The sequence below is a fragment of the Miscanthus floridulus genome, chromosome 17 (assembly GCF_019320115.1).
Source record: "Miscanthus floridulus cultivar M001 chromosome 17, ASM1932011v1, whole genome shotgun sequence".
NCBI classification, from domain to species: Eukaryota; Viridiplantae; Streptophyta; class Magnoliopsida; order Poales; family Poaceae; genus Miscanthus; species Miscanthus floridulus.
In genome coordinates this window covers 83632218-83648615 of record NC_089596.1, presented here as the reverse complement: position 1 = coordinate 83648615, position 16398 = coordinate 83632218, and the positions used below count along the sequence as shown (strand labels likewise).

Sequence of the window (16398 nt, the reverse complement as noted above, 5' to 3'; positions counted from 1 at the left end):
TTGTAGAAATCTACAATATGTGAAGAAATAGCACTTTGACCTCTAATCTCTCCATTCTCAGATTCTAGAAAGGTAATTGTTTTCTTCCTCCTTCTCCCATTTACAAACTGGTGAAAGAATTGAGTATTTGCATCCCCATGCAAAATCCAGTTCTTCCCACTTTTTGTTTCCATTGGAGTTCCTCAATTGTATTAATCCTATCTAGAGATTCTTGCAAGTTAATTCTCTCTTCCCACTCAGCAATGCTTAGTAGTCTTTTTTCAGCTATTAAGTCAATTTCTTCAATTCTAGTAGAAATGTCTCTCCTCAAAGCTCTTTCCTTCCCAACAGACTTCAAATTCCACCCTCTCAAGTATTGTCTCTGAGACTGAAGGCACCCATGCCAAATATCCAGTGAGTAAAACTGATTATGAGGCTTTTGCCTAAACTCCCCCCATTTGGATTTGATCAATTCACAAAAGCCCTCCTGGTGGGTCCATTTTTCTTCAAAAAAGAAATATTTTGGTCTAGGAGCTCCTTGCTCCCTAGTGTCCAAAATCAGGGGTGAGTGATCAGAACCTATTCCCAAGAAAAGCTATGAGAGTGATTCAAATCCCAGCTAACAGTTACCAAAATCCTATCCAGTTTAACTAAAGTGGGGTTTTTTCCCTTAGGTGAAAATTACCAATGAAATCATTGAAAAGATCCATGAGCTTGGGGTCACCTTGACCATGATTTCTGTCATTATTGCTTCGGATAAGGTTAAAATCGCCCCCCATCACAATAGGCAGAATTTCATTGGCACAGAAAGTAGATAATTCCTGAATAAAATCCCCTGACAACTCATGTTGGGCAGGTCCATATATGTTAAGCACCCAAAATCTAAAATTGGTTAGTCTATTTCTTACCAAACAACCAGAAAATAACCAGCTAGTTCTACCTGCTCAACTTCAAAACTCTCCATTTTAACTCCCAAAAGTAAACCCCCTGAGTGGCCCCTTGCTGGAATCCATTTCCAAACAAAGTCCACTGAACCTGACATATCTCTCAATTCTTGATCACTGAAATCCTGTTTAATTGTTTCATGAATCCCCACTATATCTAAGTTTTCTTGATTAATATGTTTAAGGACCAGCCCTCTCCTATAGGCTGTCCTCAAACCCCTAACATTCTAGAACATGCACCTCATTGAGAATAATATCAGGTGAGACCTCAGAAGAAGTACTAGGGCCATTACTGTCCAGGCCCACCTTGGCAGGATCAGTCATGACACCTCTTTTCTGATTATCAAAGACCTCCATGGTCAAATCCTCCACTTGAGATCCTAATTATCAAAGACCTCTTTTCTGTTTATCTTTCTGTCTATATAAGAAGGCTTTGTAATTGGCTTCAGCAATAGCTGCTCTAGCCAGTTCCTCTACCTTAAAGATATCAATTTGCTCTTCAACATTCTCTATCTCAATATCCAAATCAAGAATAACTTTTTCTAAGCAAGCATTAGAGGTGTTATTGAGAATAGTAAATGGGTTGGAATTGGTGGATGTACCTGAAAAGGTATTTCTAGCTATAGCTCTAGCATGGTCACAGGTCTGGGATTGCAAATGACTTCACTTTTCCTTCAATGTACTTCGACAAATTCCCATCCATGCGAATCATTTCCATATCGCAAACTTGTTTTCGCATGTGCATGTCCACTAGTTTTCCTTGAACATATGGACATTCAGCCATGTAGCTCTTATACATCAGAGTATGCAGCTTCTCATGATCCTCATCTTTCATTACGCTTCTGTACTCCTTTTTAACCTCGTCCGGAAAGACACCAAGCCATACTAAATCCGGAACTGTGAGCAGCAAACTGTCATAAGCTCGGTTTGCAGAGCCGAATTTGTAGGTGCAGTATATCAAAGCCCCACCGTAATTCCCATCAAAGACTGAATAGACTGGAACACCCAATGTATCCCTTAGCATACGCAACATCAGTCTAGTATTGGCACTTGGCTGGCCTTTCCCTGAAAATAATACGCAATTGTTTCTCTCAAAGTAGTTGTCAGCAGCAAGCTCCTCAAATATATCTTCCTTTTCGACAACAAGGATATACTCAGTTTTTTCCCTTAATCGTATCCTCTCAGTGGTGCCTCTTTGGTAAAATCACTTTTGCTCTCAACTGGGAACCTCTCATAAAGAACTTTCTCAAAGAAATCAGGACCAAGAGGACCCTCCCACCTAATGGTAGTTCTCTTCCCCTTTCCTCTCCCTCTATACGACCCTCCAGACATTGGTACCGCAACAAAAGAAAATGCTGAGGAGTGCTCTTCTTCCTTGTTGTGTGTGTAAATGAGAGGGAGTGAGATGTTATTTATAGGTTGAGAGGAGGAATAGAGGCCTCTTAATGTGCTATGTCAGTGATCCGTGTGCCTCTTCACCTCAGCCCTTGGATCAAACAGTAATAAGATGGATGGTGGAGATGGAGTGGAGTTGTGCTTCCTTACATGCCTTCCTATCTTGAGCAAACCGCCATTTCTACAGGTGTACTATTGTATGAAAAGCCTAGATTCGTTCACTATTACTGAAAAGCCTAGATTCATCTACAAAGCGTCTGTACGATACGATTGGACTATACACGTTCTAATAAAATTACATTTAATCTGTGTACTACATTTGTGTCTTTTAGCAGTGTAGTATAATTAATGATTTACGGAAAAAATTCACAAAAGTTTTTCTTATTTCAGGAGCATCCACGGTTCCAAGCAGAGACATCACTATATAATCCAAACATTTAATCGTCCAAAGACCACAATACAACCACATCGAACATCACAATCAACATAACATGCCTTGCATAGTCCAAATAGTCCACAATATCCATACAGTCCCAAATAGTTATAGAAAAGTAACTACATAGTTTCTAAATCTCCACACATGCAAAATAAGCAAAGTCCATGCAGCCCAAATAGTTTGTGGCATTGAATCTAAGTTGTTACCATAGTCTTAACCTACAAGTCGTCTTCACTGCCTTTTAGTCTTACCATTGCCCTTGTGGCTAAGAGCGTCGGTGCCTGGAGTGTACATGCAAGGCGGACGACGTCTTCTCGTTCCTGCAACCTGCGTAGGCTAAGTCGAAGCAGCGTCCTGGAGCTGAGACTCGGCAAGCTCATCATAACCATGCTCCTTGGCCTCCTCGTCGTCCTCGTCTCCGTGGCCTTAGAAAGTGTTCACAGTCGCAGCGCTAGTACCTCCGTGAGAAGAAGAACCGAGGCCTACAGGTGTGTCCCATTGTCGTGCGTGTGGCCCGTGTACGTCCATCGCAGCGCTAGTACCACAACCACAATGAGCTGCAGCACGCCGCAGCCTACGTGCTAGCCTCTGTCATGCACAGATGCAATTAGTAAGCTGTTGAGTGCATATAGATAAGTTATTATTCAAATGATTGCCATATCATCATCATACTACCTCTGTTATGCTAGATGTCATGCTTAAGCATAAAAAAATAAGAGGGCTAGTGTCGACTTACTCCAAGAAAGTTGTTTAGTGTGTGCTCGTCCACGCCTGTCCTTGAAAACCGTTCGATCTCAATCACAGATTGCTTCAGCGCGATGCCCTGCAAAAAAAAATATATTAATACGCTTAAAAGCTGGGGCCGTTGTGCTCCAAGTCAATGCCGAACAGTGCACAGCAAGGAGTGGAGGTGTACATAAATTGAACACTTGCTCAAAATTAAATAACACTAAAAAAGATCTATCAAGAGTAAAGTTTCATAAAAAAAAGGCTAACAGATGGGTATGGATCTAGTAAACTATAATTAGCTAACCATGCATTGAAGCCAACTATCATGTAAATCATGTGTGCATGCTAATCCAGCTTGCTAGCTCCTGGACGCGAGCTGCTTTTGGTTGGTGCACTGCTTCTGTATGCTGCTTCTACCTTGCCGTGTAGCCGATGGCCCTAAGCCCATGGCCCCATAACACATCAAGTACCATGTAATTTGGATTAAGTTATCATGAGATGCTTCTATCAAGTTACCAGGAAGCTTTGCATGTCAAGAACCCATTTTTTGGTGGTACCATAATACATGTTGAACTAGTGAATTTTCGAGCCTCTACTTTACTGGCATCTTTCTTATTGATGCCCAGTTCGTCATTTTTTTTTTTGCATTAAGTGACATTTTATAAATTTGTTTGATAACACTAACAATTTGAGGCCAAACAAAAGAAGAACAATCGTAACTGAATCGCAATTTGGCGCAACAGAGGAAGAAGTCGGCGCAACAGGGGCATCAGCAGTATAATCATTTCCCAGTATGAAGATGACCTTCCCTCATCTAGCTGCTCAGACCGCAACATGTCTGTCTGTGGTCCAGCTCCAAGGCGTGACCAGGAGACTGCTCTACTCACCTTAAAAAATCGGCTTCGTGAGCTTCGGCAACGACTACATGAGGTGAAGCGTCTATTCTCAAAAAGTATTGGGCACTATTTATAATTATGCTTTAATTGTTATTGAATGTTCACTTTAATTTAGGACAGATCTGCCTTACTCGAGCGCACTCTTTAAGTTTATTTTAGCTTTATCACAATTTTATACCCCTGAGTCTGGTTTGCATTGTTGATATACTCAAGATATAGCTGCCGATTTTCAATTTGGAATTTTAGATCATCTTTTTGAGATATTTTTTTCACTAAAAAAATTATTTCCGCACAACTAAATCCAAACATTGAAACTCATTCTTCATGACAGTTTTGACATATTTGTCCAATTGAGCCTCTGATGTAATTGTGACCAACCGTCTCAAAATTGTCCCTGACCTGCCATGGTGAAGTACCCCCTCAACTAAGATGGCATCTTCATTTGAATTGCATTTAAGCTCATCACGAGCCCTACCAAACAACTCACAAAACAATGGCCGATCATCAAATATCACTGGCACACTTTGCATTCCAACAAAACTGACATTCTCAAACTCATCTTCCTCCGTACTTTCTCCATAATACAGGGTGACTACGTTGTCCATCTAGTTGGTATGCACAACACCAAAGTTATTACGGGTTAACATATAAAAGTTTCCGACTCTCTACCTAAATAAATAAGTATCTAATCTAAACCACATATCTATCTAACTACATCTACTACGAGTACTACCTATATAACTAAATTACCTAACTATCTAACTATCTATCTAAATTAGCTAAATAAATATCTACCTAAATTAGCTAATTAAACATCACTAAATCACTAAATAACTATCTATCTAAATTAGCTAAATAAACATCACTAAATCACTAAATAACTAAAAAAGCTTTACCAAACTATAAAACTATATAAAATAAATAACTACGTTATCTAAACTAACTCAATTAAAAAAACTAAAGAAAAAAAACCTAGGAGCCGGTGGCGTCGCTGGGGGCGGTGGGGTCACTGGGAGCCGAGGGAGCCGCGAGAGGAGGTGTGGGTCCGACGGTGTTGGCTCGCGGCGAGGTCCGAGGCGGCGTCGCGGGCCAGTGCGGCAGCAGCTATGGCGACGTTGCTTCGGTGTGGTACTGGAGTGCTCGGCGGCAGTTGGCTGGGGCGGCAGCGGCTCTGGCGGGTCGGGTGGGTGGCGTTCCTGCGGCCTCGAGCCCGATGGCGTCCTCGCGAGCCACGGTAGGGGGATGGGCGGGGTAGCCGCCTGACTCGGACGCTGGCAGCCCGCCGGGGAGAAGCAGGGGCCGCCCTCGCCGCCGGTGCGCGTGGAAGGAGCTCTGGGGCGACGAGGACGGCTAAGGGAGCGGATGGGGGAGCAAGGGAGGCGACCGGCGCGCGGGGGACGACGGGCGGTGAACTGCAGCAGTGGAGCGGGCGGCAGGCGCGGGTGACGGCGGGCCTGGCTGGCGGCGGCGGTGAGATGGAGAGGAGAGATAGAGCGCGAGAGAGGGAGAAAGAGAGCGCTAGAGAGAGCTGCGGCGGCCACACGCTTGAATCCATGCCCGGCGCCAGAATACATGGCGCTGAGCTCGGCGCCAAGATCTGTGGCGCCGAGCTCGACGCCATGTATTCTGGCGCCGAGGTACCGGCCACGTGAACGCCACCTAGGATGCTCTGCTTTGTACGGCCAGGCACCTCGGAGTCAAGACTCCTGGCGCCGAGCCCCAGGGTCCAAAGATGAGTTTAAGTCTTCTAGGGGGCCAAACGTAAATTTTCTTCAAAAAGGGTCAAATTGTAAAAAAGTCGGTCCTGCAACCAGCTATGCCCCCCATTCAGCCAATATCTTGTCACCTATAAATAGCAACAGAGGTCCTTTGACAGTACCTGTCGGGGATGTAAAAATGTTGAGACTTTGAATAGTGAGTACCATCATGGTGCTGATATCAGTCACGTCAGCATTGGAGAGTTTCTGGCTATGGGCAGAATATAACTGTGGATGAATGTAATAGATCTCGCGAAGGAAAACACTTTTTCTGGAGAACACCAAGTTTCTTATTCCTGTTAGCACCTTCTCAATCCTCCTAGCCTTGTTCGCTGAACTTTCATATTTAGTACTGCACAAATGTAGCTCCTTCAAACAAACTTGCTTCAAAAGTGGATGAGATTCATACTCCTTGTCTTTTTCTTTGGCATGGACATTGGTTAACTCAAACTCAACCACTTTCTTCACAGACTTTGATCTCTTCAACCGATCATCAATGATGCGTAAGGAGTCATCTCTAAGGTGATCTTCAACAAGAACATATCCTTTCCTTATTGCTTCCATCCGTTCTTCCCCGAGACCCAAATGTTCAAGGTTGCGTCTTGCAGCCAGTATTTCGACCATGCCCGCCAAGCCTCCTGCTGATAATCCTAAACTCTCTGAGCCTCCTGCTGGTGATCCTGAAGTCTCCTTTCTCTGAGGTGCTTTCATGGGGGTGAACAATTCTTCCTTCAGATCCTTAAACAAGCTAATCTTCTCAAGGTCAGCAAGCTTGCTTTTCTTTACCGAGAAGATCACTGAAATCAAAACAATAGAAAAATACTTCACTTCTAAATGCTTTAAAGTATTAGAATTTAAACATAACAACTTTTCTTAAAGTTTAATCACTTCGATTAAAGCATTACTCACCATCTACATCACAATCGGCATTCATCTCCTTGAATTTCACATGTTCTTTGTTCCCTTCAATGTGCATTTCCAATTCCTAAAAAGGAGCGGAGTCTAAGATTAATCACATTGCAAAATGAAATCTGAAAGGGTAATATGACAAATCATTGTAAAAGATTGTCTTACGCTCAAATAGTTGAAGATATTATTGCATGCAAGACAGGTAACATTGAGCTCTCCATCAATAGGATATCTGAAACTTCTATGACCCTCAGTTTCACGGTGCTCCTTGGCTGATTTCACCAATTGAAAACAAGCAGTGCATAGCACCGAATCCTCCATTGCAATTTCCATCCCGCTTCATTAATAAAGAGAAAAAAAATTCAATTAAATTAGGGGATAATTTGATTCTCAGACAAGGCGACACACAAGGGGTAGATGAGGACTGGAGAGGACATTACCACTGCTTCTTAGTTGTGCAGCGTGATAAGGTGCCGTTGGCTACTTGGGTTCATGCGGAAGGGGCGTCCTCCCGTGTCCTACAGCTCAGGTATCACAACTGAAGAATAAGAATATTAAGAGGACCTCTTGATTGATGATGATGAATAACATATATAGTCAATTGATATTTCTAGTATAATGCGGTTTAAACAAAGCAATCATTTTATTTTACCCAGCAAACTACAACAGGGAAGCGACATATAATTTTTCAATTGCAAACAATATAAAATGTACAGATTGGCACAGTTCAGTCTCCATTTTGAGAAATAACAAATGGCCCAGGTACATTCCTCAAGAATGTACAGATCACCCATTTTATACCAGCAATCACTACTGGCCCACAGTTGAATAAACTGAATTCTAATATCGAAAAACCATGATGCAGCAACGGTCAAACAGTGCTGAAAGGTTGAACTCAAACAAAATTCCAGGGTAAAATGACATCACAACCATAATGGTCAATAACACATATTACCAACTCCAAGATTAAGACCGAAGCATGTCTAGATGCAACAAGCAAACCTAACTAAACCCTCTATACAGTGTGCTATCTGACTTAGGCCAACGCACCACCAAATTAACCAAACTTCTTTCTCGGACCAGAACCAAAGCTCAAATTCCCTGAGCAGGCCAAATAAAGCATTTAGGAATCATGCTCACACAAAAAAAGGTCAACCAACCAATGCAAATTAGCATCTGAAATCAACAGATGAAATCGCAGGTCAGCGCTAAGTCAAGGAAGCTGTGCCGAAAATCAAAAAAAAAAAAGTCCTACAATGATGAAATCATCATTCAGAATCAATCGTCCAAAAGGTAGGGGTAAAACAATTAGCATCGGAAATCATCATACAGTTGAACCCATTGCGATGAAACAGTAAAGGATATAAAGCAACACCTTGCCAACCAAACCAGCACGATTGACCGCGACAAACAGCTACACAACGCAAACAGTGTAACGATCCCACTAATCGATAGTACCCAAAACCTCAGTCTCTGCTTAAACCCTAATCCCAGTTGATCAACAGCGGTAAACCCCACCTGCGGGCGTCTGCGGCAAAGCCTGCGGGCGTCGATCGTCGGGCGTCGGCGGGGCGGGGGCTGGGGGCTCCGTCGGCGGTGGATGGCCGGCTGTAGCTGGGGGCGGGGCGGGCAGCGGCTGCGTCGGATGCGGGCGCCGGGCGTCGGAAGGACGTAGGAGCGGCCGAGCTGGCGATGCGGCCGCGTGCTCCGCTGCTCGTGCCGTCTCTCTGCTCGCTCGATGCCTGATTGCCTTTTTAAAAAAAGTGGTGCAAATGTGCAGTTCTGTCACGCCCTCACCACACCTGGCAGCCCAACCAAGCCGCACAGCCTGAAGCCCAAAACGAGGAGTACCAGAACCCACAAACCGAATACCAGAGTTGCCGGCCCATGCTGGGGGCGCCTCCAACAAAACTCAGCTGGAGCCCGCAGGCCCGAATGGTATGGCAAAATCGGGAGCCGCGGAGACCCCCCAGCATAGACACGTCGGACGTCCGGACTGCCTGACATGGCCGGAACGAGCCAGCCACACATTGACAAGTCACTGCCGTGCCGGCCACGTCCGGCCCCGTCGTGCGCCGGCGAGTCGTGGTTAGTGGCGGGGCCCTCGGATCCCAAAAACGCTGGCTCCCCATGAGTCCTTTTGGTCACGGAATGATGGAAATGGAACCCATCGGGTGGAAATGGAACCCATCGGGTGCGGTGGTGCATTGACGCCTCATGCCTGCGAGTTGTTGGCACATTCGAAGAGAAAACGGGGGTTAGGATTTGCCTTGGAAATTCTAGTTTAAAAGGCACGGGAATTCTAGTTTAAGCAGGTCGCTTTGCGGATATGCTCGCTGTTCTGTCTGTCATTCGCCCTCCCTGGTCTTCTACGCTGGCTCCTTAGATTTGTTTCCGGTCCTCCCGTGATCCCATCAGACGATCCAGAGTCGAGACGTGCCGGGGTATTTCTCCTCCTGTGTCTCCATGATTTTTCAACTGTTCTTATTTGCCTGCTCATGTGCGTCTTACCTTCCGCACGCTTACAGCCGCACAGCATTAAGCCCGTCTCTAATTTGTAGTTTGCCGACTAATAGAGCACCCCAAGACAGCGACTTGACATATATCTCTGCATAGTTTATCCTCACTCATCAACCATAATGGCACCTCACTCGTAGACTCGTACGCTCGGCAGTCGTCACGTTGTATACAAGACCACAAGCCTCTGTTCCCCACAAGAACGACTCGCGTGCAGTCCTTCCTTCGCGCACTCCTCGGAGCTCCAGCGTTGGACTCGGCCATGGTGCATAGCTGCACTACTCCAGGACTCCTGCTACAGCTGCAGGGGCCGGCCGCGTGCCCATCACCCGGCGCCGTTCCGGACGCTCGGCCGGTCCTGGCAGCGGCAGACGAGCTCAACTCCGACGCGATCCTCACCCTCGCGCTCCTCACGTGCGGCCTCGTCGCGGCGCTCACGTTCCGCGTCGTGCTCCAGTGCGCGCTCCGCGTCACGCGCGGCGCGTGCTGCGGCGGAGCCGACGACGCGCAGGACGACGACGACGACCCCGAGGAGCAGGAGCAGGTCCAGCAGCACGCGGGCGGAGGCGCGGGGCCGGCGCAGCTGCAGGCCGCCGCGCGGCACGGGCACGCGCACGGGAGGAAGCAGCCGCGGCGGCTCCCGCCGGCACTGGTGCAGGCGCTGCCGTACCTGGCGTTCTCGGCGGGGCTGGAGATGGCCGGGTCGTCGCGGTCGGAGTGCGCCATCTGCCTCACCAAGTTCGCCCGCGGGGAGGCGGTGCGCGTGCTGCCGCGCTGCAACCACGGCTTCCACGCGCGCTGCATTGACCGCTGGCTCACGGCGCGGCCGACGTGCCCTACCTCGCGCCGTTTGCCGAGCCCACCGCGTTTCTGTAGCCAGACAGCCCTGGCCTCTGGACAGCCGTCGTGCAATACTGATCATAGTAGGCGATCGCGTGCGTGGCCCGCCTTGTGGAGCCGTAGAACTTGGCGCGGTTGTTCGTAGTATTTGTACATTATCAGTGTGCTAAAGGAATATTGGCAGCGCGTTACATGGTTTGAGTAAAATAGATCTGTGGTTCCTAAACTCAAGAGGCATCCTCGTTCAAATTCTAAATTTTCATTTTTTTATTTATATGGGTCTTTAAATTAGTGCAGGTTTCGATATTAATCTAAATCGGTTTCGACACACTCTAGACATGTCGACTCAGTTTTTTTCTTTTTAGAATTACACGGTACAACATAGACGTCCACAACACGCACACACAGACATGTTGGATCTAATAACTAAGAGCATCTCTAAGAGTCTTTTTAAAATTTACCCTCTAAATCATAATTTGAAGTCATTTGAATAAAATTCGCTTTCTAAATCTTTGTACCTCCAATATATTTTTCACATCTTGTGCGCATTTTAGAGAGCCATCATTGCTCTCCATTTTTAGCTACGGATAAATCCGAAATAGATGATGTCTATATTTTGAGATCCATTTAGACAGGTTGTTGGAGTGTATTTTTTCACATAAAATATCTATTCCAAGAAATTAGAAAAAAAATATAAAGAGTATCTTGGAGTTGCTCTAAATTTATATGGTGGTGTCATTTAGGTAGGTCCCAAAACTTATCACACGAGCCACACAGATGTCATTTAGGTTAGACCAGTTTCAGTGGGAGTTCCATGAGAGTTTCATTTACATTTAATAGCCTACCACATAAGCATTTTTTTATGACATAGGCCATATTTTAGTGAAGAGAGAAGAAATAGGTTTTGTAGGGATGAAACTTTAGAATTCAATGTCTATGAAACCATGGAATGAAACTTTACACTGAAAGTGAGTGTTTCATCCATATTTCATTTCATTCTATATGGCATGTCTTAGAAACAACGTAATAAAACTCTCCACTAAGACTGGTGTTAGGCTTGCATTTTAGTGGGCCATCGGGCTCATTGCCAGAGGTTGGGATCATGTCACTCCATTTGAGACACAGACACAGAGGTATCATATCAATCCTTCATCATAAGCTACATTATTCTAGGTGTACAAAGCTAAACACCAACATTAATTATACAAGAATACGGAGTATGTCCTCAAGCCATCACACTTGGACAGACCAAGATATCTACCCCGAGATTTCACTTTGCTGCTCATGGCTGACGTTGTTCATTCACGAATTTCGGTGGTAATTCTATTTGGGGGACACGTGATGCTAAAAAAGAATTTTCAGCCTGGGGGTGAAACGGTCAGTTTTTCGCTTGAAGAAACATTTTGCTCCGTCCTCCTCCCCCTTGGAAGTTGCGCCGTTGTCGCCCTCATCGTTCAGAAATTGAGCTAAATCCTAATAAGGGTATGGATTCCCAATGCTTTATTCACACAGACAGCAGAGTAGGAAAGATCTTTCCACTCGTCTTTCTACCACAGTTTTCTCGCATATCACACAATTCGCAAACGAACGCGCCAAATAACTAGTCATTTCCATGTTCCAAGTATTCGTTAAGTTGCATTGTCTCATTAGGCTCGTGCAGCAGGCACTGGCAGAAGACAACACACAGAATCAAAACTCCAGATTGCCAAGCAAATCTCTAGATTAACCAAGAAAATAACACCTCATGTAGGGAATATATATACTTATAAGAATCCAAATACTCATAATTCACAACGCCAGTATGTTACCAAAATAACACAGCAGTTCTTAAACGATGTGATAGTCAAGCATTATGGTGCCCCAAAGCGGGCACATCATTTCTTCTTGGCAGCAGCCTTGGCCACCTTGGCACCAGTCGGGTCCTTCTTCTCGACACTCTCGATGACTCCAACAGCAATTGTCTGCCTCATGCCACGGACAGCAAAACGACCAAGAGGAGGGTACTCGGAGATGGTCTCCACCACCACGGGCTTGGTGGGAATCATTTTCACCATACCAGCATCACCCTTCTTTAAGAACTTGGGCTCCTTCTCGATCTCATTGCCAGATCGTCTGTCAATCTTGGTGAGGTGCTCAGCAAACTTGACAGCAATGTGGGAGGTGTGACAGTCCAGCACTGGCGCATAGCCCTTGCAAATTTGTCCAGGGTGGTTCATAATGATGACATGGGAGGTGAAGCTGGCAGCCTCCTTGGCAGGGTCATCCTTGGAGTTGGAGGCCACGTAACCACGCTTGAGATCGATTACAGCAACGTTCTTCACATGGAAGCCCACATTAGCACCAGGAAGGGCCTCCTGGAGAGCCTCGTGGTGCATCTCAATAGACTTGACCTCACTAGTCAGGCCGCTAGGACCAAACGTCACAACCATGCCAGGCTTAAGGACACCAGTTTGGACACAACCAACAGGGACAGTACCAATACCACCAATCTTGTACACATCCTGAACGGGAAGACGCAAGGGCTTGTCCGAGGGCCTCTTTGGCTCGTTGATCTGTTCAAGAGCCTCAAGCAGGGTTGGCCCCTTGTACCAGTCAAGGTTGGTGGACCTCTCATTCATGTTGTCACCCTCAATACCAGAGATGGGAACGAAAAGAATTTTTTCAGGGTTGTAGCCGACCTTCTTGAGGAAGGAAGAGATGCCCTTCACAATTTCATCATAACGGGCCTTCGAGTACCCGGGTGCTGTGGCATCCATCTATAAACCGAACAGCAGCAAAACATTTCAGTTACACGACATAGATAATGTTCAGGGACACAGGCCATAATACAAGGACAGGTACAAAGTCAGCATATCCAAGTGACCAATTATACAGCACATAATGTAAAGACCCCACAAGCATGTGACAAAAATGTTACTTGAAATACATAATGTCGTAATCAAAATCACAATTAGAAACTTATAACAACCTCATATAAGGCTGCAAGAAAGAAAGTGCGGTCTGCGGACCTTGAGTGTTAGACTCGACCCGACCCCGACCCGCACCCACCCTGAGGCCGGCGTCCCCCGCCACCCCGGCGCCTGCGCCCCCCACCCCCTCCTCCGCCTCCACCTCGCACTTCCCCTCCCCGTCCAACTCCCCTCCCCTCCCAACCCCTGGAGCCTCAGTTAAGCCACCCCAGTCCAACCCTAACCTGATGACACCGCCGCCGGCGACGGCGCCGGCCGTCTCCCTACCGCAGGCGCACCCCGCCACCTCCTCCCCCTCCACATCCCCCTCCCCATCCACCTCCCCTCCGCTCCCCACCCTGACACCGACCCGTGCATCCGCCGATGCCAGGAGCCCGAACTGGCCGTGCCACTGCCGACGTCGGGGCGGCCGCCGCGGGCGCAGCTGAGCACACCACCGTCAGATCCCTCGCCAGAGTGCAGCTGCGGACTCCCTCTCCGTCCTCGCCACTGCCGACGCTGGGCCCCGCCGCTGCGGCGACCAGCACTAGCTGCAGCTCCCCGCGCACGCTGCCGGTGCCGAGAGGCGGTGCCACGGGCCCCTCCGCGGGAGCACAGCGCGTGGAAGCCGGAGCAGGGGCTAGCGCTGCCCCCGCTGCCTCCAACCTCGACGCCTTCCTCGTCCACCCGTCCGCCCCCGCTCTGAGCCCGTCGTCCACCCTATCCTCCCAAGCTGCCCCCTTCCATCCTGGGGGTAGAGTGTCGGGACGCTCCAAGGCCCGTCGTTGGGCGGACGACGACCTCCTCGACGACTCTGATGTGGAAGCCATCTCCACGACCCCCTACCTGGACGCGGTTTGCCGGGAGCCGCAGCCGCTGAGGACGTCGCCGCTGCCTATGATGTCCTTGTCGCGCACCCAACCTCTGACGTCAGGTCGTGGCGGTGCGGCGGCGGGTCTCCAGGGTGCTGGGCGAAGGTGGGGGAAACACAGTCGGCCGCGCCCACAGCTGCTGTGCGGCATGCCGGCTCGGCTAGTGGAGGGCCGCATCCCGGCACACCAGCGCCTCGGACGCCGTGGATGGGTCTCCGTCCCCAACGCCGATGGGTGGCGGGAGATCCTCCACCGGCAGGAGACACGACCTGCGGCCGCCTCGGCTGAGCCATGAGGGCCAGCAAGCGGAGGCCAGCAACGAGTCGTCGACCACTGAGGCACATCCCGCAGATCTTCACGGCAAGTGCCTTAACTGCCTCTCCTCCGTGCATCGGGTGGCAACCTGCAAGCTGCCCTAACGATGTCTATGGTGTAGGGAATTTCGACACATTGCGCGTGACTACAAGTAGCCAAGGCGCTTGGGCTCTCGGAGCTCGGGCGATGCAAGAGCCATGGGTCGCCAGCCGCAACACCCTCTTCGTGGCACCCGTGACGCCTACTCCGTTGGGCCAGTGGACCATGGTGGCTCGTAGGACTCTAGTGGAGTCAAGTCGGGCAACGCCGTTCCTGCCACCGGTGGTCGCCGACGCCGAAGACCGAGGCATAACGGGCGGTCGGCAGGGGCCGCACAGGCAGCACCGGCCTTCACCTCGGTCGCTGCTGAAGCTCAGCCTAGGCACGGTGAGCTGTCCAGCGAGACGGGCATTGTCCAGCCTAACCCGCTGACGCTGACGCTGTACCCGGACGCCTCGCATGGTCGCGACATCACGGAGGACCCGATGTTGGAGGAGTTCGCAACCTCACTTGCCAGCAGTCGGATCGTCGTGTGGCCTTCTCTTGAGCGCCTGTTGTCACCTCCGGTGGCCCCCTAGCTCCAAGATGAGGCCTCGGTAGGGACGACCCCTCAGCTGGAGGATGAGGACCCTGGCGGCAATGGTCTCCTGTGCGTTGCGGACACCACCTCCGCGCCCCATTCACTGGGCAGTGGACTCACCTGCCGGTGGATACCCACCCGACCGAGGACAACGATGACTCTGCCAAACGCCTGCCTCGATAGCTTCATCAACAAAGTGACGCGTAAGAGGGACTCTCCACTGATTCGTGAGCCTCCAAAGCAGCCTCCTGCTAAGCCAGTGGTGTCGTGGCGGAGCAGGCGGTTGGCGGCTCAGCCCCTCTCTCGAGTACCAACTTCCAAGCGAGGTGAGGTGTTGATCATGCAGTGTATGGGCTTCATCAAGGGTCCATCAGCGCCATCCGCGTCGGAGCTGGAGGCCTATGACAAGCTCTTCGGTGGCAACCTGACTACGTCCGAAACCGAAAGCGCTGGACGAGCTCTTCCCTGGCTATTCGGTCCAGCTAGCCGCGAAGACGCAAGGCCACCTCTTAGGTCGCACCGTTGTGTCGGTATTGGTTGTTTCCTTTAATGTAATATCAAATCTAGAGGTCTCTTGCTAGGAATGTTCCAGCTGCGGCTGTGTTAGGTTAATCTCCTTCGGCGCTCGATACAAGCGCGTTGTATGTTTGTCTAAACTCTTCTACTTAATACAATGATACGCAAAGCTTTTGCGTATTCGAGAAAAAAATATAAGGCTGCAAATTTATGGAGTACTGTCATTCATAAATTGTATGAAACAGATGGTTATTATCAAAGCAATTTGCATTTATTGCAACTTAAACAAATACCTACCAATCAGATAAAGAGGATCACAGAAAGGATTATGTTATACAGCTATATTAATAGGATTGATCAGCATGCATATTTAAAAGGGCCCTAGCTTATGAACCATACATTTAAAATGAGTTGCTGGAATTATACCTTGTTGCAGCAGCAAATCATCTGCTTCACTCCAAGAGTGAAAGCAATGAGAGCATGCTCGTAGGTCTGGCCATCCTTGGAGGTACCAGCTTCATAACCACCAGTGGTGGAATCAACGATAAGGATGGCACAGTCAGCCTGGGAGGCACCGGTGATCATCTTCTTGATGAAGTCACGGTGTCCAGGGGCATCAATGACAGTGCAGTAGTACTTGCTGGTCTCGAACTTCGACAAGGTGATATATACAAATAGCAAGCAATATCACAATTGATTAATAACAAATACAATTGGCCTTCTTGG

At 48.4% G+C, this 16398-nt stretch overlaps 3 protein-coding genes across 3 annotated transcripts; 1 reads left to right on the top strand and 2 right to left on the bottom strand.

The window, feature by feature from the left end:
* Positions 1–1560: 1560 nt before the first annotated feature.
* LOC136515888 (uncharacterized) lies at positions 1561–6700 on the bottom strand. The gene is made up of 4 exons (XM_066509352.1): positions 6302–6700; positions 3491–3577; positions 3277–3342; positions 1561–2055 (listed from the first exon to the last, which is right to left on the bottom strand). The coding sequence occupies exons 1-4, from the start codon at positions 6698–6700 to the stop codon at positions 1561–1563; spliced, it is 1047 nt and encodes a 348-aa protein (XP_066365449.1).
* A 3124-nt stretch (positions 6701–9824) lies between these two features.
* On the top strand, positions 9825–12123 carry LOC136515887 (RING-H2 finger protein ATL72-like). The gene is made up of 2 exons (XM_066509351.1): positions 9825–10410; positions 12053–12123. Exons 1-2 carry the CDS (start codon positions 9825–9827, stop codon positions 12121–12123), a joined length of 657 nt encoding a protein of 218 aa, XP_066365448.1.
* A 153-nt stretch (positions 12124–12276) lies between these two features.
* On the bottom strand, positions 12277–16326 carry LOC136518064 (elongation factor 1-alpha-like). Its single transcript, XM_066511721.1, has 2 exons — positions 16099–16326; positions 12277–13158 (listed from the first exon to the last, which is right to left on the bottom strand). The coding sequence occupies exons 1-2, from the start codon at positions 16255–16257 to the stop codon at positions 12277–12279; spliced, it is 1041 nt and encodes a 346-aa protein (XP_066367818.1). The 5' UTR covers positions 16258–16326.
* Between the last annotated feature and the right edge of the window lie 72 nt (positions 16327–16398).